The 21,883-nt window shown below is 41.0% G+C and overlaps 1 protein-coding gene across 2 annotated transcripts in view; it reads right to left on the bottom strand.

Annotated features, from left to right (window-relative positions):
• Positions 1-1,723: 1,723 nt before the first annotated feature.
• LOC135499989 (BDNF/NT-3 growth factors receptor-like) overlaps positions 1,724-21,883 on the bottom strand; it is a 33,952-nt gene continuing 13,792 nt past the window's right edge. Inside the window, exons 2-11 of one of the 2 annotated variants that reach the window (XM_064791080.1) lie at positions 9,952-10,092; positions 9,701-9,838; positions 8,674-8,771; positions 8,164-8,414; positions 7,579-7,688; positions 6,920-7,081; positions 6,418-6,536; positions 6,008-6,181; positions 5,719-5,877; positions 1,724-5,332 (exon numbers count right to left, since the gene is read on the bottom strand). In XM_064791080.1, coding sequence (XP_064647150.1) covers positions 5,108-5,332; positions 5,719-5,877; positions 6,008-6,181; positions 6,418-6,536; positions 6,920-7,081; positions 7,579-7,688; positions 8,164-8,414; positions 8,674-8,771; positions 9,701-9,838; positions 9,952-10,092 — 1,577 coding nt within the window. In that variant the 3' untranslated portion in view covers positions 1,724-5,107. The remainder of the gene's footprint in view (positions 5,333-5,718; positions 5,878-6,007; positions 6,182-6,417; positions 6,537-6,919; positions 7,082-7,578; positions 7,689-8,163; positions 8,415-8,673; positions 8,772-9,700; positions 9,839-9,951; positions 10,093-21,883) is intronic. The other variant, XM_064791081.1, reaches the window with a different exon arrangement.

The raw sequence follows: 21,883 nt of genomic DNA, 5'->3' as shown, positions 1-21,883 counted from the left end.
ATCAATATCTGAAAGGTGCCCATTCTCTCTTTCTGAGGGAACAAATGAAAGAGTTCATTCGCAGCGCACCATATTGTGTCATAACAAAAAATATAACAACACACAAATATGAAAATAACCTTAAAGGCAACCGAGACCTGGACTTTTGAAAGTCGGTGAAAACAAATCATTTGCATGAATAGATAATTACAGCATCTCCGACTATGCGTGATTAATTTATCAAGCATTTAATTAATGATACATGGCTTATTATTTTGATTCTGACTGCCACAGCGACCAGCCCCTGAACAAAATACACCCTTACTTGGTAAGTATCTTGGTACATATTCTTTTTGCGTTACCAACAACCCATGTAATACAATTATAACAATAACTATGTCAGATCGATAATAAATGCTTCGTTTTCAGGGGCCATTTTTTCTAATTCTATCACGACTTTTTTTTACTCATTTGGCTACCGGCCGATTCTCGAATGATACAGCATGTCGTGACTTGTATCAGAAGGAAGGTCCTAGCGTCACTATCGATCCCAAAATTCAGTCCCGAGATTCGCCTGGCTTGGCAGGAACTGAACAACTGGTGGAAATGTGACAGGTATCAAAAGGAAGCTGGTCGATGATTTTGCTCAAAAGCAGTCCCCAAACTTGCAGCGTCGAAGAAAAATCGGTATTCGACCACGCCCATCTCAGACCTACAGGCAAATAAGAGGGTCCTTTTCAAAAATTCTCTTGTAACAAGAGGGTGAAGAGGAGAATTGGGAATAAGGTATAAGAAATAAATGGGCAACTTCAGGGAGATATTGCCAGTGCGTGTTTACGGAATATTTTGATTTTGTCTACAACCTTTGATCTGAAACTGAAGTTCATGATATTGTTTCGAAGTGCGCTGTTCAAATTCTTAATCTCATCAGTATCTCAGAATTTGTTTTTATAAGAACAATGAACCACCACAGGCGGAAGGAAATAATTCCGGACATTTTTGCATTATTAATGCCTGCGTTTCGGTGATTGTTTCACTTAATGCCGTCCACCAAGATCGATAGATAGCTCAAAAATCAAATGTAGTACTGCAGTATGACTTCGGTACAAAAAAGAAGTGCGTCGCGACGGATTTCTTCGTGTACAGGCAGGTTTACATAGAGCTACACCGTATACGGACAAGCTGGTGATCAAAGGCTTCCTAATGGGTTCATGACCACGAATCCTTTGATCGCCGGGGTCTATCTCTATGTAAACCCGGCCTTTGGTGTACAAATAACACGGCGTGGGGAAGGAAGAGTAGTAAATCCACACAAGACTACTCGAATTCATGCAGAACATTTGAAGTGCCACTAAAGGCTATCACAGGCTTCTTCATCGCTCCCATTGCATTACGTCAGTTGCATTTTTTACAATATTTCTGGAAAATCTAATTAACACTCGGCTGAAATCTTCTTCTTCTTCTTCTTCAGCGTTCGCTCTGCACTTGGAGGGGTCATTCTCCTAGAAGTAATCCTCCTCCAAGGCGGGATGAGCGTATCCTACGTGCCACTACGGTTAGGCGCCAATTGGGTTTATTGGCCTAGCGGTCCGACTTTGGCGAGAGAGATAGTGTCCACGCAAGCTACTCATGTTTCTCACTTGGTGGGGTCTTAGCTTGCCCTGGCATAGACACCAGGTACAAGGAACCTCGGTTTTGAGTCTCATTCGAAGGGCTGAAATTAAAATAAAGAGCCTAACAAAGCTTTCAAAAACTGTTTTTATTTAATTAACAATAAACATGCGCAAAGTCATGACAACGATTCGTTATAATGGGCAACTTAATCATGAGCGATATTTACGCGACACTAAAACAATAAAATAAACAACTAAATTAAATCCACTGAGCTTCAATAGCCACTTTTGGATGAACTGTCTGCGTGTCAATCACACCCTTTAATCATGAACTGATCAGATCAAACTAATCAGTTGTTCATAGCCAGCATGAGAACAACAGGCTCCACAAAGGGTCCGCACTGAGCATGTCTGCTGGAGCAGACATGCTGTTTAACAGTCTCAAACTCATAATCTCAGTTGTAGTCTCGAATCAAATTTGGTTTATGTGAATAATATATACACGAACTAATGTCACAGTATATTTCAGAATGGTGTTGATAGCTAGAAAAATAAATCATCCAGCTGCACTGATCGGCCATCACAGATCTTTCATCCATGCAAACTGGTTCTCTCCAGCGGTGGCGCAGAGATCCAATTTGTAATTCGTGGTCATGTTCACGTGAACACTTGGCTTCTCTACTTTTTTAGGCACTAGCAGTTTTAATCCCGTACCTTGTACTTCTAGTAAGCCAAACAAAATCTGAAGGCGTTCAAAGTGACGAGTGTAGCGATGTTGAGAAACTGAGCAAAAAAAGATGTCATCCGACAAAAAGGACTTTGACCGATCAATGAGCTTTTAGCTTCCCTATCACAACCAAAAATGTACAAATGCTGGGAAAATAACCTTTACTACCACACCAGGACTGAAACGTGCAGATGTGAATAAAGTCTATTTCACATGAAAATACTACAGCCAGGACTGGGTGCGTTAGCTCGCAATTAATAAATCAATGCCATCTTTTATGATTATCAAACACAGCAAGTGAAATTTTCTAAGTCGGAAAGAAAAGCATGTTCATTCAACAATTGAGTGTGACTGTGAATTCAATATACAATAACAATATAGTAATTAATTTGATATTTTAAGTGCCGAATTTCGGTGGGAAATTTTTTGCTAGAATGATACAGGGTGTCACATAAAACTGGCTAGAACAAATACAAGTTACGTCATTGTATAAAACACACACTGCTTTTATATATTGATATATGAAGTGAATACGTATGAAAACTCAGTAAGTTTTATTTGAACACTCTGGCTGAAACTCACAATCATATATTTTGTAGTAAAGGTCAATTTTCGGTGAAAAGTCAACATATATCATGCCGAAGTTGTCTCTTCAAGTAAATCGGTCGATCCTCTTTAGCCGTGCATGCATGACAAGTCAAGATCGTTTTGTTTTTCTCTTACATTTCTGCTGCCTAATCATCCTAGTGTCCATATAAAACCCCTAATTATAAAATTGCAATGTTGATCCTTACGTCATATAGTACACTTATGCTGCCAATTAAGATTATGTTGGATATAGTATAACATCTCCATTAAATTTTACACACGCCACCTATTATTCACCTATAGTACTAGTGGATTTCAAGATGGTAGATATTGGTTCATAGTTCCGTCGAATTTGAGAGTTACCACATAACAGGTACTTTGATTGATACTTGCGACAACATGTCGGATTCAGGTTTGGCTGTTAGAAATAATCCTGAAAGCGCCGAATGGATTTCTTGAATTTTTGCCGTAATAAACGCCCCCTAGTCGCTGGTGCTATGAACCAATGATGAAAGTGACTGAGTTCATGAAAAGGAATGCATATGGAGTATAATGACAATCTCGTATTTCTTCTCTTCCCTTTTATCCAACATTCCGATATTTGTATTGGCATTTTCGTCCAGAATCTCTTTCCCAATCAACGATGTTTGCAATCATGGGCGCAATAAGTGACGCGACATTTCCTCGCGCGGTCATGTATTCAAACAGACAGTTCGATTTTTTTTCAATGACGGTTTTTTAGAGTAGCCAATATGGCCTCCGTTGTATGGTCACATATTATCTTAATATTGTTTTGTCACAACCTAAATCAATCAACTGAAATTGTATATCATCGACACGCACATTTCTTTCTATATTTTAACAAACGGTTTGAACTTAAAGTATGTAGTTTTTCCATATGATCATGAAATTCCTTGTGCAACCGATTACAACTGTAGATACCGGGGTGGTCGTGTTACCCGGGTGGTCGCCGACCGGGGTTCCACGGTACATGTCTCGAACTGGACCAGATCAGACCAGATCCAGTTCGTGCCGTGCGCGTTTTACACGGCAGACTAATCTAGACCGAATCGGATCGGTCACTCGTAAACGGCCCTACTGTTTGAGTTAACCCATGGCACTTAAAATTTGATATTGAATTTCATTGTCATATGGGTTATTTTAATTCAAATATTCAAAAACTACTTCCGCTGAGCACCCTTAATCATATCCCTTTGGCACAAATACACCCGGTAGGCGATCGTCCTCCCTTTTACTTTTCATCGTCTTTGCTGCTATTTTTACTGAGCATTCCAACACAAAAATCTGTAGTAAACCTACTTGCAACGTATTTCGCCGATTGGAGTTTAAGTCTTCGAGGTTACATGACATGTCCGCACTAACAATAGAATGATAATGAGTTTTTAGTTTGGTCCCACTTAAATTGCATTTTTGCCAGCGCAACATTTTGACAAGAAAATTTCCTCCAAGGGTGTTGAAAAACTCAGAAGATTAGCAGTAAAACCTTAATGAGTTTATGAGAAATTGAATATTTTTGTATTACTTACAATAATTAACTTCGATGAACTCCTATATATCGATAATCCCTAAAGTTCCGTAGATCTTGCGCTCTGGTGGTAGGCTTTTGAACTAGACCGAAATATTTTCAATATTGACGTTTGAACGTATTCTTGTGGATACCGAGCTACTTTTACAAAGAAACCAGTAGGTCTATAATACGCCAGAGCCAGATTATCATGTACTGTCCCCAGTTGGTTTAGTGGGAAAGAAAATATCATTACTTGCAGTTGGTCAAAACTTATCGTACCCATGGACCACACCCGATTTCATTGAACTTATATCTTCATTTCATTGCAAAGTTAAGTTTAGTTTTTAGCTGTGTTTTTCTTCAGTGCTGCCACCAGAACCACAATTTAACCTACTTCAAAATACCTCAGTGAACACTGAAGGGCAAAGTACTGCGTGATTACTGCTAGATGATGGCGGGAATCAGAGCAGAAGCTCCTATGGTCGATCAAAATGTACAAAGCTGAAAGCCTTACAGTAAATGACAATGTCATATACAGTACATATAGTGGAGCGATGAGTATCCTTTGCACTCAAATGTGTCGCGACCGCGCATTCATTACTCTGATGCAACTTAACATCCTGCAGTACAAGCCCCCTATCTTGGCCCCAAATATATCAGCTTTACCCAGCCTTACAACTGGACCACGTAACTGGAACTCGGGCAAACGTCCGCCCGCACCTTGTGGAAGTTCCGTACCACTCTCTTGCTGTAGTCGATGAGGGCCCTGTGGATGTCCACGAAGGAGGCCCTCTCGTTCGGATCCGTAATCCAACACTGGAGCATGATCTTGTATATGTCCTCTGGGCAGACCTCGGGCCTGTTCAGTAGGGTGTGGTTTTCTATAAACATGACCACCTGCAAATTCAATTGATTCCTCAAAGTTTAGACTAATTTCGGGACGAGAAATCATACCTCAAAATTATGATGTGCTTGATTAGAGATCCCTAAAGTTTGCACCAGGAGATGAGGTTGTCTGTCACATGCAAGAGTCAACATTACAAACAAACACACGTATTTTGACCTACGGTAGCCTTCGTCAATGGATTAATTTTGACACTGTGTGACCTTTGACATGTTTGGGGTTTCTCCAATGACAGTGTTCACGATTCCGCCGGGAATTCCAGCCAAACTCAAGTGGAACTCACTCTGCAAGTCTACTACTAATATGAACGCCATCTTGGTTGGTCGAATAGAAGTCAAAACTACTCTGACGGACTTCTCACAATAATGTTGATACGTACCTCCTCGTTCCCGTGTCCATAGTAAGGCTGCTTGCCGTAGGAGAAGATCTCCCACAGGACCACACCGTAGGCCCACACGTCACTCTCGGTGGTGAACTTGCCGTACTTGACGCTCTCTGGCGACATCCAGCGGACAGGCAGCATCCGCGAACCACCGATCTGCAAAATGACAGTTTGGCTTTTACTCAGGAAAATCATAGGCAGAGTTGTGACAAGATTTTGAGCAGTAACGATTGAAAGCATAATACTGGTTTACAAGGAAATAGGATAAAGACTCCACAAGTATTACCTTGTAATAATCGCAAGTATAGATATCCCTGGACATGCCGAAGTCAGATATTTTGACGATGAGAGCGTCCCCGACGAGGCAGTTCCTGGTGGCCAAATCACGGTGAACGAAGTGTTGCTGGGTAAGGTAGACCATTCCATTGGCGACTTGGATGGCCACGTCGACTAAGTCAGTCTGAAAAAGATGTAGTTACGGCACGCCATATTTACTATAAAAAAGGTGATGAGTTGGTAATATCGAGTAGCACTGCAACTTTACAAGTCATGAAAAGTTATACATGTGTAACAAAACTCAACATCCTAGCCTTAGAAGGGCACTGTGTCTAAGATACGGCCCCTGTCACACTAAATCCATACAACCCAGCCCGAACATGTTCAATCAACAATGCAAAGCGAATTTCAGCAGCTTACATCTTTGAGAATGAGTTTATCCTTGTTGCGTCTCATTACTGGGTCGTTCTTCCTCAGCATGCCGGCAAGATCGCCATGTTCCATGAACTCGAAGACCATGTAGGGGGAATCATTCACATCTGAAGGAAATAAAACAGTTTTATCAGAGTGAGCATTGTGATGCTCTCCCGCACAACGTCGGTGTGCGCGTGCCAACAGATCCCCACATCAACAACAAAATGGCGGCCTCTCATGATGGTGGTCATGTTGAATACTTGAGCGGACTACACTATCCTTGACCCTAGGTCAATCGCGCCCAAATACATATCGCTGCAATCATCAGAAATTAAATATAATTGTTTCGTGTTCACATTACCTTCCAAATTTGTATCATCTCAGCTGCTGCGCTGAGAACGCAAAAAGATCTGGCCTACTTCGTAAACACAAATCTGACAATAGGAGACCTAATGTTTTAAGTGCATGTTTCATCCGTAAGAATAAGTCAACTGCGCCTTCAACCCACCTTTAGTTACGACTCCAATCAGTTTCAGAATGTTATCATGGTCGAATGTACTCGTAATCTCGACTTCCCTCTCAAAGTCCTCTTTGATTTCTCGCGAGACCCCGTTCTTCAACAGTTTCACGGCCACTAGGCGGCTTGGGCTGCTGTCTTGTTGCAATTCCCCTAGATATTAAATGAAATGTTGTTTGCAATTGAAGTCATTGCGCGATAGCACTTGTGACAGAAGGAAACCAACTGACTGCGAATGTATACTTGTAGATGAGGTTGTCAACGGGCCAATGCCTTTGCGTGGTTTGCGTTAACCTTAATCTCAGTACCGACTCGCTTGATCCATTCTATGGAGATAGATACTGAACTCAGCATTGTAGTGAAGCGTAACCTCCAATATTTACAACGTATTTCAGTAGCCTCTCTTAATCGTCATCTCAGAGATACGCTCTACTTTCTCAAAGTCGAATATTTGTTCGATGCGGGTGACTATCCTGTTGCAATAGCCCTGGATGTGATGGTCGAACGAGTCGTTTCTACAGACTCCCCCAACAACCGCCTGCTGTAACTATGGCAAAAGAACGCTGTTTGGTTATAACTGACTCTTACCAAGCAATATTAGTAAACATAGACGATATGCAAAGAGAGTATAACCGTAAAAAAGTATTTACCCTTGAAGACTTGTCCAAATGCACCCTCGCCTATCTCCTCCAGCAGGGCCAATTTCTCTGACGGGATCTCCTTCACGTGGAACTTGGTAATGACTACTTCCGGGTGCGGACTGGAAGTGTGGATAGAAGTGAGGTTCAGTAAACCTATTTTGTGTATCGTTTTGTCGTACCATGACGATGTTTCTAGTTGCCTGTGTGGGCAAGGGTACTGATCGGCACAGCCCGCGGCTTTCATCAATAGATAGACAACTGGCGAGATCGACAAACATGCCTTGGTAAAATTGTTCTAAAATTATTTTTCAGTAAACTTTAAAGAGCCATTTGTTACTCTGCGAACTGTCTCGTTCCCAAAAGCATCACAGTCTTTAATTTCTTTAGCGGGTATGAAATATTCCGAAGATACGCAAACCAAACGACCAATCCCATGGGTCATCAAGGCAATATTGATAACAAGTATCCATAGTAATGCCTTTTTAAGGGAATCGTTTCGCAAAAACCATCAAGGGCAAAAAAAACGTAATATCACAAGTGATGATATAATGCCGATTCAAAAGAATTACCACTGACGATCTTTTCAGTACCAACCTGTAATATGTCGGATTCTTATTCACGAGGCTCATGCTGTCTAATAGCATCGAGTTGTCATTCCGGTGCAGCCAACTAGCGTTGTTGGATTTATCACGTGGTTTGAATAGCCCGACCTTTCTCTTCTTCATTATGAGGAGAACTACCATGGCTATTATTAGCAGACCAATCAGAGGCATCAGAATCTCAAGGATGAGGACGGTCTGATTTAGATGGTGAAGGTCGGTGCCCACGAGAGCCATTGGCTTGCCCTAGAATAGAGAAAGACGACGCGAAATTAAGGACTTGGTCACTGACAAGTTGATATATCAAAGATTGTGCACTGCGGCATGAACTCAAATAGTGAGAATTAAAATGAAGGAGGCTGACATGGCCAGATGCGATGTTGACTCAAAGTCCTCACATGAGTATCGGATACCCATGATTTCGTAAGCTTCAACATGGGCCTCAACATCCGTGCGACTCGCAGTTCTACAGATGCCGCCAATGTTGACGCTATGTGCTACGTACCGTCTCATTCTTGTGACTCTCCACAATGTTGACAATGGTCTCATGAGGCACGGGCTCCGGATCACCGCCGTCAGAGTAGTCCGCTGAAAATGGATGTTCTAGTTTGGGTAAGATACCTGCTACCTGTTTAACCGCTACTTTTCGCAAGGGCATGAATATCATCCGAGTACTAAAGGTCCAAGAGAAGACGTTGTCATCTTCTCATTCTTCGTTCTTCTTCCCACGTTAACTAGTTAGTTAAAAACACATACTGCAGCGTCATTAGCAGTCTAAATGCTATCAATAAAGCAGTTTCTTGTCGCAGTATCAATGTAAAAAACGAATATATGCCATTAGAGGCCAATTCCAATGCCGTATTTCGTATAATAGGTACTGAGAAGGCCAGCGAAGATAAATGTTTCCGTATGAGAAAATCAAATAGAACTGAGCCTAGAATATAATGTTATTGCAGGCACTTCTTCGCCAAACACAAATGACAACAACAAATGTATGCATCAATGAGAGAATGTTGCACATAATAAAACCGCAACTTATCATAATGAATCGATAAAGATTCCGCTAGCTGCACCAAGGCGTCAGCACAACAAATCATGAAATCGATTCATGCAGCCGGCTATGATGTTTTCCACTGAAATTGGAATGGTCATGTTATGTGGGCTTACTCACTCCGTGTTTCCCCCCCCCCCCCCCCCCCAAATCGCGAGTTTTAATCGTTCTAGAGGTATCATCTTAGTCTATTCAGGGAACTTCATCAGACCAGTTTTGAACCTAGTAATGTACACTAGCTCACAGAACGAGTCAAAGTTCTGACCTTTTCTGTGAGTTTCGACTTTTTCTGTGCGCTGCACTACAAGGAATGTAGCATCCGAATGAACAGATGAATATATCAACTATTCAGGGAAAAGATAAATCTTAAAATTATTTTGAGTTTATGTTGAATAAGCACATAGGAAAGCTTGCCTGTTCATGTGCATGGTTATTCGACATTCTGGAGATCGCCATGAATGATTTTAAGAACACTTCATACCTGGTTCCGCTGTCTCCGAGCACGTTCCGTTGACCGGTTGTTTCAGGCTGAAGACACAGAGGCATCTCGGGGGCTCGTTGTCGTCCTTCACGCACGTTGCTTCCCCACAGTCTTCCTTGCAAGCTGAAGCGGGTTGGCCTAGAGGAAAAATAGCGGATATTTTTGTAAATGGACTTAAGTAATAGCACTGACAGATAGCATAAGATGACTCAAAGGAGCTTCTGATTGTGCCTAACCCACCTGGTACATACCTATAACTCCAATTTGTCCGGGGCACTTGCCGTCGATGGGCTTCCGGAGATTGGCCACGCAGTAACACTCAGTCTCCTTTTTGCCAACAAGGAGGACACAGTCGGCCTCCCCACAGTCTTCTTTGCACACTGGTTTAGGAGCTGTAACGAAAAAGACATACACTCGTCAATGGTTGAAATGTGTGGTTCGAGGACGAAAGATATACAACTGAGATTTTACATTGATTGGTATTAAATCGAAGTAAAATCAGCATTAATAGGTTATGCTTCTCAAAGAAGTCCGTTACCCACGCCCACGCTTAACCTATGTTTAGCTACTGGTTGCCAGATACATTCTGATACAATGTTCTAACCACCCGACCTTCGGGGTACTGTTGCTAATGGATAGTTTTTCCTCCCTCCTTCATGAATGAAATGCGAAGAGAAGGTCGCGTCAGCACAAAAGTTGCCAAAGCTACTCGGCATTTTCTTGCTGCAGCGCGTAACATCTATCACAACACTCTCCAGCGCCGAGTCTCCGAGGTGTACAGAAAGTCATGTACATTTGCCGGACAACTGTCGGAACTTTTATTTGGAGGGCCATGCATTTTGCTAATTTATGACAGAAATTGGTTCCGACACACGCCAAGGGGCATTTCCGAAAAGGAGCTAACGGGGCCCTTAGCTTCATTCAATTGTGGATCTCGGAAAAACCATTAAGAGCGAGAACACAGGAAATTAGTAGTAGTTGCGTTTGTTGTGTGGTGTTTAGCGGTCAAAAACAACTTCTGCATATTCGCGTTAATCTAATCGTGCTGCACCATTGGCAGTTAATGCATCCTGGACTTCTTTCTAGTTGGCTTTAAAATGGCAGGAAAAATGCTGAAAAGTTGTCAAAGGCAACGAAAGAAAGATGATTCCTCACTTGAAAAATATTGTCAGAAGGCATTTGATTGTTACAGTAATTTTGATTTGGCTTTCGTCGGCGTTGACGGAATGAACCATGCGGAGTGGCTGTACCATGTCCAAATTTGACGTTGTGTCAACCTGTCAGTTTTATTTCAATAACAAAAAGGAAGACTGGTAATACAAATCTTCGAACTGAGGAACAATTTCACGTGAAACCACAACGAATACTGTCTTATCAGTGATCCTGACGCCATATCGCCATTTTGCTATAGGGACGAAAAAAAGTTGATGTGATCGTCCGCAAACCATGACATTTATCACATAGACAAAACTTACACTTTGAAATAGGTACATGTATATGTCATTTAATTGCAAGTCACGTGCCCTTGTAGTTACACGTTGAGATATTAGGCTGAGTGTGGGTTCACCAAGTTAATCATCAGATTCCCTCAGCAATGACATCGGATGCGCAGAAATTAAGTTTTATTCTCATGATTCATGGAATACGATTTCAATAAAAGAAATTGCAGCAAATTTCAAACACGTCCCACCGAAAGAAATGAAAATTTGCATCACGTCCGAGATTTTAGATTACTATAAGGTTCCAAATGCACTCGAGGGAACTTGAAATTTACCATGGAACATCCTGACGATTTCCACAGGGGCATGCGCCCGCTAGGAACCCGTACCTACGCGTCTGTACTGAATTGAACGAAAATTCCGTTTTTGCAAGGTCGCCCATCCGGTGATGTAAACGATTTAAGAATGCCCATTATTAGATTTTTCAAGGCCAGCCTGGAGATAATGCTAATTACCCTTTCCCTTGGGAAGGTGTTTTTATCTTAACCTTCCCACTTTCTCACTGCGAAACAAAATGCGCTTAAAAGGTGTGAGGTAAAACTCGCGTCCACATTGTGTTATCTCGTGTTATCAATTCATCACCGAAAGGCATTACAGACCTAGCAATGTCATTTCGTAAAATGCAAATCGTCAATTTCAAGTTTTCTCTTCAAAGATTGGCCTACTCATGGAAGTACCATGTTGCGCGAAACGACTAAGCCTTTGTTCGTTGTGTCAGTTTCGCGTGCCAACGCATTTTTACCATAAGATTACTTGAAGTGCTTGTCCACGATACTGTAATGTGACAGCACGTGTTTATAATCTGTTTGGTAATGTGCGCAGAAAAACTAAATCTGCACCCTTGAGGCTGACCTTACCAAACCCGAGCACAAAATGCTATTTTGAAACGAAATGCATCCTCCTCAGATCTGCGAGTGTTTGATTTACGAACCTTTACCATGTGTAAAATATTTTCATCCTAATCTGACGCAAATCGATGCACATTTAGTATTCAATGTACACTGAGATATCAGGCGAATTCTTCTTGAAACACTTTCAAAAACATTCCCTTCGTTCCTGCTCTTTTCCCTTTAAAGTTTCTTTCCTGGAAATGTTCTGCTTTTTCACCACTGTTCTAGTGATGGCCGCCGGCCAAATATGGGAATAAAGGCATCACGGTCCATTATGTTATTAGATTGACTTAATCAAGCGTCGCTCCGTAGCAAATTGTAATTACCATCAAACGTATCGAGTGGAGTTGGAGTAGAAACGTCGCAGCAATTAAAGGCTGGGTCCATTCGTGAAATGTATTTACATTTGACCCGGGTAAAGTAAACATACTCATGAAATCCATTCTAAGAGGTCACTTTTTAAACCTACGACTTGCTTCCATTGATTTATATCGGAATCCGTGGATCTTAGAGCAATCTTGAAATTTCTATTCAACTCATTCTATTGTCTTGTTTTAGGGTGAGGTTGTATTTGGCGAACGACTATCAAAGATTCTGAGCCCTTACTTCTAAACAAGAATGGATTTCCAAGACCCCAATTTCTTACCTCTGAAAGGCCACCAGTGTATCAGATTAGATGGGGCGAGTCCGAGATGCAACCTTCCAACTGCAGGCCTCAAAGGGAAGATCGAGGTATCAAGCTCAATCGTATGACCCGAGATCTATGATATAGCCACAAAGGTATCAAATCATCGGCAGGCTGGTCAGAAGAAGTTCGAGTCACATTTGCCCAAAATGATTCCAAGTTGTTTCCAACATCTTGACCTAGTCAAATTGACATATTTCAAGGCTTTTTGTTGGTGGCGTAAGTCAACATTACTACTCTCGGCGGTTTTGAGCTATTCCAGTAGGAATTAATTTATTGGTAATAATGCACTCTGCTGGCGTAATACGTGGTTAATATTCTTCCCTGCCAAATTGTCGCTTGTGCATTTCCCCGGCAGTTTATGCAGAGTCGACTCAAAATAGGACAAATAATTTCCTCCGTGGCACCTTCCATAGATTGTTGATAATCTGTCTCGGACTGTATAAGAAACCATCTAATGCAGAGCTCACCTACTGTACAGATTCACGATAACCTTTTCTGATGAGACCAAATGTTCATCCGAGTGTCATTAAAACGCTTGAGATAAAATCTCGCGAGAAGATATGATCTCGGGCAAACGAGAGGTTATCTCGGAAGCGAGATTCTTACGACGCCATTGGCATTCGTTAGCATCTTGTTTGGATGCTGGGTGCAGCCGATTGTCATCAGATACCCGAATGACGATGGAAACCGGGGTTATTCTCTAAACAGATACATCTTATCTGGCCCTTCCTCTAATGGCCATCAGGGCCAACCCGTTCCAAGGTCCTAATGCACAGAATAAATGCATTGGCGAAGCTGTACAAAATTCGAACTTCATGTTACCGGTTCAAGGTGTGTTTTTCCGAAATTCGAAAGCTCGTCCATATGATCAGAGGAAAGACCCAATGCATGAAATGCGTCAGCAATAGAAGCACAAGTTATCCCTGGGATGAGGTTGCCTGGTATCTTTGTCTCTGATTGAATCTCTTTCACGTTGGTGTGTTTGTTTTGCACAAGGCACTGAGAAGGTGCGATAAAATGCAAAATTGGAATTGCTGCTTTTGGAATTTTTGCTAAGAATCAGCACAAAATAATGTCGAAATCGCGCTGCTGTTATTCTAATGTAATATGTCACACATTACGATGGGTGAAATACGCGGGTTAATTCGAAATCCTTCAAACAACTAAAGTGTAATATTTCAACCTTGCACAAAGCAAAGGATGCATTTCTTTAACTATTTCAAACACCCAATGCTCTGTTAGTTTCTTTGCTAATATCCGCCATTTTGTTGACCGACAGCCTCGATTTCGAAAGTGGAATCCAGCGTAAGTGAGCCAGACATACGCGTTCTTGTCTTCGTATATTAAATAGGGTAGTCTGTCAGGATAGGATGATATGAACTTCTCCTTCGCATATCATTGGAAACCTAAGAGAAATTTAAGTTGACTTTGAGGGCAATTTGCAGCCCGAAGTAAACAATATGGATTCCGTGCAGAAAGCACAAAATGAGTCATATTTCCTTTTGTGGATGAAACGGTGTGTCAATCGTGGCGGAGGTATTTCACCACTCGGAGGATTTCGCTATATAAATGTCTATCACTGCGCTGTGCGTTATTGTAATAGAGTATATCATTAAAAAAATATGTAGACATTTCATTTACGATTACCCTTAAGCAGAATTCTGGAGACGTCAAGTCAGATTGGCCAATCAAAAGACCCCATTCCTGCTTTCAATATTGACGGCTGGGGGTTAGACAATTCAACAGCGTGAAGCCAGAAGTCGTTAGATGGTCAAAGCTTTCATTGATTTGGCGGTATGGCGGTCGCCACCTCTGTGTTTTTCGAGACGTTTTCCTATTCTGCCGCGACCAATCCAAAAATATTAAGAAGATCCTTACAAAACCATTTATATTCCAACCATCTCGTCCATCAGTCACCAACCTCTCAATAAACCCTTTAGATATACACAGACACAATGTTATTGGTTTTTTAGAGAATATAAACGAACTCTCCACTGATGCGTTGAAGGAGGTGCGAAAAGATAAGTTGGATAAGATTCAGCTGCAGAACTAACACCAGCGACTGTTTTGCTAATTCCGAAAAAGTGGTTATTTGGTCCGTAGTTGGGAGTGGTGTGTGATGTGAGTGATAATCAAAAACAAGCAACTGACAACACTTTTCTTTTTTGTTCGGGCAGCATTTCGTCACAACGAGCACAGAACTAAAATACGAAATAGGGGACGCCCTATCCCCCTTAAGAACCGCTATGTTAGCTTCCAATGCTGAGCAGTTTTCGCTAAAAGTATCATGGGAATTCAATGAGGTAATAAAATTGTAATGAAATTAAACTAATGGAATCATTGCATTAAACCTGCATTAATGTGTAAGGACAAAATGAAAGTGACATTGGGTGAATTGGGTTGATTAGGTACATTATGGTTGATCAGCCAAATTAGAACATTGTTGTACATATTTACTGCAGTGTATCGCCAACAAGCAATGACAAGGAAAGCTAACTGGCTGTAAGGGAAGCTTATTTGCTGGACAGCTAGCACACGCCTTGTTCAAATATGTTTTTAAGGAGACGTGGTTTGGAGTTTCAATGCAAGGCTGTCTAGCAGAAAAGGCTGGGTGCATCTGATGCACTCAATATACACGGCTTGAATGACGCAAAACCTACTTTCTATACCGCAACCTAAAATGAATACATCTGAAACCAAATGAGAGTTTCGAACCAAAGTTCGAAAAAGTCTTTCGTCATGATAACACGAAAAAAAGTTAAAAACCTTCTTTAAGTTGATACTAGGGAGTGGCCACTGAAGGAAAACCATTTATTGATTTAAAGACCAGCTGTCATCGTAATGGGTGTCCTTGGACTCTGTCCTTCAGGAATCTCAAATGATAATGTTAATGTCTTTTTATGGATCATGAATTTCTAGGATGGGCAACGGAAAAAGATCATCTGATATCTACCAGATCAGAAAGAAAATCGGGAGCCAATCCCAAATCTTTCAATCATACCTCGTTCCTCGAGGTAATTGCTGATGCTTTCGTGATGCTATGTGATTCTGGGATGGGAACTGTTGCGAGGTTTGCATAAAACGTCTGCTGCATTAAACATTTCTGCATCAAATCTTGAACCGAAACAACATCCCGGTCTGATCATCCGATACCACAAACCAGTCACTCGAAAACCAAAGCTTTTGTAATTTCAAACCGGAAAAAAGTATTCTCTAAACCGATGCGGTTGGTCGAATCCCACGGTGATTTGAATTTACTGCGGAACAGTGAGTCCGCGGAGCCATCCTCCAATTCTCCAGCCTTCGATACAGCGATTAATCACTTCAACTCTGCCACAGAACACATGGTCAGTGGAGGAAATTTCCCACAGAAATCCACTTTCGATTTTTAGTCTTGTTCGAGATTAACACAATTGAAATAAACGAAGTAGCTATAGTTTACAATGCGCATGCAAACATTGCAGGCATTAATGACTGAAGAGTGCATTTTCTTCTTGAGAATTTCGTTGTGACATCCAAGAGTTATATATCGGTCGCAATGTAACATCTTGTTTACTCACACGATGTAACCTAATGGATTCTGATAGTAAAAACATCAACAATAGCTTATATTTCATTTCTTCAACTGAATACTACTTGTAAGCACTCATGTGTCATAATTTTGTTGACAAAATAAATTTTCATGTCTTCTTGCTCTTGTGAGAGACAAAAAGACTGTGAACCTAATTTTTGCAAAGGAATATCAAAAAGGATCCCTGGATTTTCTGCGCAGACTTTATTTCTTCCTTGTTTTTTCTGGTCTGAAACAAACTCGATCCTGCTCGCTGGATGCTCTGCCCAGAGGGAATGGCAATTAAAATGTCCCTCCTTTAGGGACGGTATCTGAGTTAACCATTTTACATATTCCTTGCAGCTTGCCGGAAAAATGACTCCTAGAAAACCGGGAATATGAGTCGTTCAACTATGTTTCAACTCATTATTACCATTGACCGATAGGACAAGGGAATGCTATTTTCGTTTAAACGTATTTTGAAATCTTCATCGCACAGATTTCCAAATATTTTTCTGAAGGACATTGGCTGTTTCTTTTGCCGTAGCCCCATTCTGGGCCATGATGCCGATTCGATAAATCTGATGCACCTATTCCAAATATTTTACAGCGATGTCTCTCAGCATCTGAAAGGTTGCGGGGCAAGAGCCAGCAGTGTTTCACTGCAAAATCAGCTGTGAATGATCTTTTTCATTTACTGCAGCAGTATGACCGCGGGCGACATAGCTCTCTTAGCTAATGTGGTCCCTCTTGACGCATGGTTATGACATCGTGCTAAACGCCATTAGGTCAATTGCTGGCTGGTCCTCGCCGGTCAGTTTGATTATGTGGCTGACTAGAATAGTCACTTAGTCCAGGAGCTGATCTACGGATTAAACGACGGCCTCTTGTTCATCTTCTGTGCTCTGCTTCATCTTTTGCTGTGTGACTCTACACTACGGATTTCCTATGATCGGCCCAGTGACTACGCGTTGGGCCGGTCGTCCATCGAAAGGCTCCCAGTTTCTAATGAATCTTTCTCGCTTCATTGCGATAAAAGGCGTGAAAAAAACTGGGCATGGTAGTCTCGAGCACTGTCTAAACTGAGTAATGTAGCACGGTTCATAAAACACGCTGATTCAAAGAAAGTGATAGGACCCACAGGTCATCAAATCATATCATGTAGATGAAATCAGGCCATGTCTACGAGTACTACATGTATTTTCAAGTTACATTTTTTAGTGTGGACATGTATTACGAGAAAGTGAATATCGGACATAGAGCTATCATCGCCATCTTGAAATTGGCACTCTGGGAAATCTCTGATCGAGATCTGAGTATCATTCCCAACTCAATACATAAACGTGCACATAGAGAGACAAGATAAGACAAAGAGAAGAGAGAACTCATCCCTAACAATATTGGTAGATTTTCTGTGCTCAGGGATTAAGTCTCAGGGGTCCTGCAGCTAAGGCTATACGGTAATTGGGTTCCTTGGGACGTGCCTGGTAGCGGAGGGAGACCAGTTTTGAAGTTCCATCTACGATGATGTACATTTTGTGTGCACTGAAGTGTATTACGTGTACATACAATGTAGGTTAAGTTGGATTGCACTCTATGATTGCTTTATGCGTAAGGACCTAGTGCTTCTATGTGTGCACTGGAGTGTATTACGTGTACATGAGATAGGTTGGATTAAAATCTGTAATTGCTTTATGCGCCTTGTGTTCTTTGTCAAGGTATAACCGACTACAACTATAATATATTCTTTATGCACAGTATTTAGATGCTTCAAAATATACCATTGTTATATCGTAAAGCATTTGATTCTTTACCCGGCGTAATCTTCATACGGTCCAGTACATTTCATTTCACTCGAAATTATCGGGAAACGCTTATGCCATTCACATGAGGAGAGGGCAAAATAAAACGGGTTCGATAGAAGCTGCTAAAGGTGTAAAAATCCCCATTTGCAGACCTGCATTTGAGATCCATAAACTTTAATTCAATCATTGAGAGCTTGAACTTTAGCCGCAATATCGACATTCTTCATCCTGGAATTTATCTACTTATTTTAAGCCGAAAATATTATAATTGACACATTTAAAAAAAACCTGATTATTCGGCGAAATTTCAAATTTGATTAGCCCTAACGATGAATTGCCGAGAAAACTTACGACGCCAAGTTTGACGTCGTTTTGCATCGGTTGAAAATCTCTTTTCGTGCATCCCAAAGTAAATTACTACACGATCATTATTTCAAATTGATGAATTTTCTATTACTTAAGCTAACAACCCGTGTTACATTAAGGAGTGTTTGCAAAAAGTAATCCGCACTTTCGTGTAATACTTCATTGAACACCGTGAGAAAAAAGAAACAGATCGAACTAGATGACAGGTTTTGACCTTGACCTCGACCTATAGCCCATGCGCACCCCACACAACGAGGGAGTGTCATATTGATGCCCGCATTAGAATGTCATTCGTAGTATTGGTCTTATAATATAATATAATATGAGGAATTCATTTCATTCATACTATTGACCAGAAAGTTCCGACGGAACACTATCGGCCTTGAAATTGCATTGATTTCAAAACTCAATAAACATGATAAATCGGGTTATTATTTCATAAGCCATCTGCTAACATGTCGTATCTGTATATGGAGAGAGTTCTCAAATAAAAAAACAACATTTTTTGTCTTAACTGAAGGAGGATTAAAAAAATCAGTATTGACCTAATACCATATTTCACAGAACAGAAATATCAGTGATTCTGAAAATTATCGTAATTCTTTCAAGGGAATGAATGGCACACAGCCAAAAAAGAAACATGAGCTTTTTTCTGCTAAATTTTATGTAGCAACGACCGTTTTTTACAGAGATTCTAGTAATTCAGTGTTTGCTTCGTCAAAGTGATACCGACAGCATGTTAGTGCGTTAGTGTTTTGTGGGTAGTTTTGTGCAATCTCTTTCATAACGAGCATGTAAAACAATGCATTTCACTGCGATGGACTCTTGAGTGGACATTCATGTGCGATTGGTGGAATCAAGATCGCGAGCTAGTCAACAGCAATGGGTCATATCGGGTCATCCCTACCATGACGCCACAAGGATTTTCCGCCCGAAAAACAATCATTCTGCCCAACAAACCGGAAAATGTGTTGGCCGTACAAGGCGATACGATCCGCCAAAGATATTGCACAATTTTCTCCAGATCCACCCTCTTGCCAGGCGCCCAAAATGTAGCTGATTGGGAAGGAGCTGAGAGCTGTTATCATATAAGGAATCACGTGAATAGTGTCAATGCCGTTGATTGGTTCACACATCACATGATAACTTGGCGTTGATTTGTTCAAGGTTTTGGTGTGTGTTTCAGGCAGGTTTTTCGGACATATTCTTTCATTCATGTGCAAAAATCAAGCTAAGAAAAGAAAAATCTAATTTGAATTTTTTTTACATTCTGTTTGATTTTACTTAAGCTAGAACTCACATGTCTCTAGAATTTATTTCTATTAATGCCAGAGACACATGACTTCTTCCAAAAATACGTCGCCAAAATGCGAAGAATTCAATCATGGAGATTCAGCACCATAGCAATATCCCAACCCATATCCCGTCAGACCGAACAACAAACTATTAAACCCGATGGCATCGTTTTCATCGTGCCTTTCCTTTGCAGTCTCTTGGTCCAGCGGGCATTCTCTCTAACCGAATTTCTTCTGCAATGATGCCGCGAATAGAACCAGTAGTATCACGAGAGACTAACCCCGCGTTAATATATCGTCGAATAATTGCACAGCACAATCAATCGCACGCGAGACATCGTTTATGCAAACAGATAATTCGAAATTGAAAACTTTGATTAACGATACGGGTGTCAATTAAGAAAACACGTGGAATATGACATTTTGAAATCGGATATCATGAGTAAGCTGTGTCGTGTTGAGTTTTGAGAAAGATTAGAGGCGCGGGCTACTGTTTACAGTTGATGCGAGCTTTCTTTGAAGTGAAACACTACGATATATTGTAAGCGTCGGTGAGTGTAATAAATAGAAGTGTATGTCTGATAATCCTAAATTGAAAAGTTTGATTTACGATATGGGGTCAATTAAGAAAACGCTTGAATGTGATATTTTGGAATTGGCTATCACGATTAACCTTTGTGCCGAAAAGATCTGAGGGAGGCTGGTTACTCTATGTAGCTGGTGTGAGAGTCTTGAAGAGACACCGACGTGTTTATCCGTATGTGGCTGCAATCATATCGAAAGTGAATAGAATCGTGTTTCGAAGTTCTGATAATTCAAATTAACTATATGGGTGTCAATTAAGAAAACACGTGGAACATGACATTCTGGAATATGATGTCAAGATTAACCTTTGGCGCGTTTGGGCCTTGATAAAGGTGAGGGAGCTGGTCATCGGCTGCTGTTCGCAGCTTTACGTTGAGGGGAGTCACTGTTGTGTTACTCCTTTGGAACTGCATTCATATTGTTGGCAAAATAAATGGAATTTTGTTTCAAGGGTCCGATAATAAAAAATTGTGAAGTTTGCCCAGAGTCTTTCAGAGTCTGGTTTGATTCACGATATGAGTGTCAATTTTAAAAAAAAAGTTACATTTTGGAATCGGACATCATAAATAAACTTTTTATCAAATTATCGTGTTAAGTCCTTAGAAATCTGTGAGAGCTGGTCATCATGGGTTACTCTTTGCCACTAGATGCTATCGGGATCGACCTTTCCAGGGAGAAACCTTAATAATGTGTAACCCCGTCTATACTGCATCCATATTGTAAGCTATAGAATTCAAAAGTTGATTAACGGTCTGGGAGTCAATTAAGAAAACATTTTAAAACGTGACATTTTGGAATTGGATATGATGGCGATCTTTTGTCGTGCCTTGGCGGCTTGTACGGTGGAGTGAGAGAGGCGAACTTCTGTTAGAAGCAGTTGTAATTGGACATGCATAGGTGAAACACGAGCTGGTGATGGTGTGAATGTCTTGCAAGTGACACCAGGTGAAACAATACATTTCCCATCGGTGAGTTGTCTATGGGTCCTTGGCCGTTCACAAGTTCAAAAGGACACCATGTTGCGAGCGATATTTTGTTATTTATTGAGGTTAAATCTGTTTAAAGAGGGCTCGTGCAAGGTTTCATTGTGGTCACAAACTCCCAAAGAGTATGTATATGGCTTTAAAAGTTCAGCATAAGGTTAGACAGCCAACACGTGGCACTCAAGTGTAAATCAACATATTTACAGATATGTAGAGGTAATATTTGTTGATTTGAATAATAAACAGTATAATATAATGATTTATATAAATTCGTCTTCCTAAATTTAAAAAAAACAGTAGTTTTCGGTTGGTTGTTCATTATTTTGGAAAGGAGTGCATAGGTAGTTGGCGTGGTTACCTCCGATCACCGCGGCAAACCTTCGAGCGGCGGCGAAGACGTATGAACACTAAACATGCTGGATGTGAAGACACCGAACTGAACTACTTAGATGAGGTAATAATCTTTGAGAGGACTTAGAACTTTGCACAGATCATGCCCTCAGTCTAATATGATAAACTCGT

Source organism: Lineus longissimus, chromosome 15 (assembly GCF_910592395.1).
Source record: "Lineus longissimus chromosome 15, tnLinLong1.2, whole genome shotgun sequence".
NCBI lineage: Eukaryota > Metazoa > Nemertea > Pilidiophora > Heteronemertea > Lineidae > Lineus > Lineus longissimus.
This window is presented reverse-complemented; position numbering and strand designations above follow the sequence as displayed.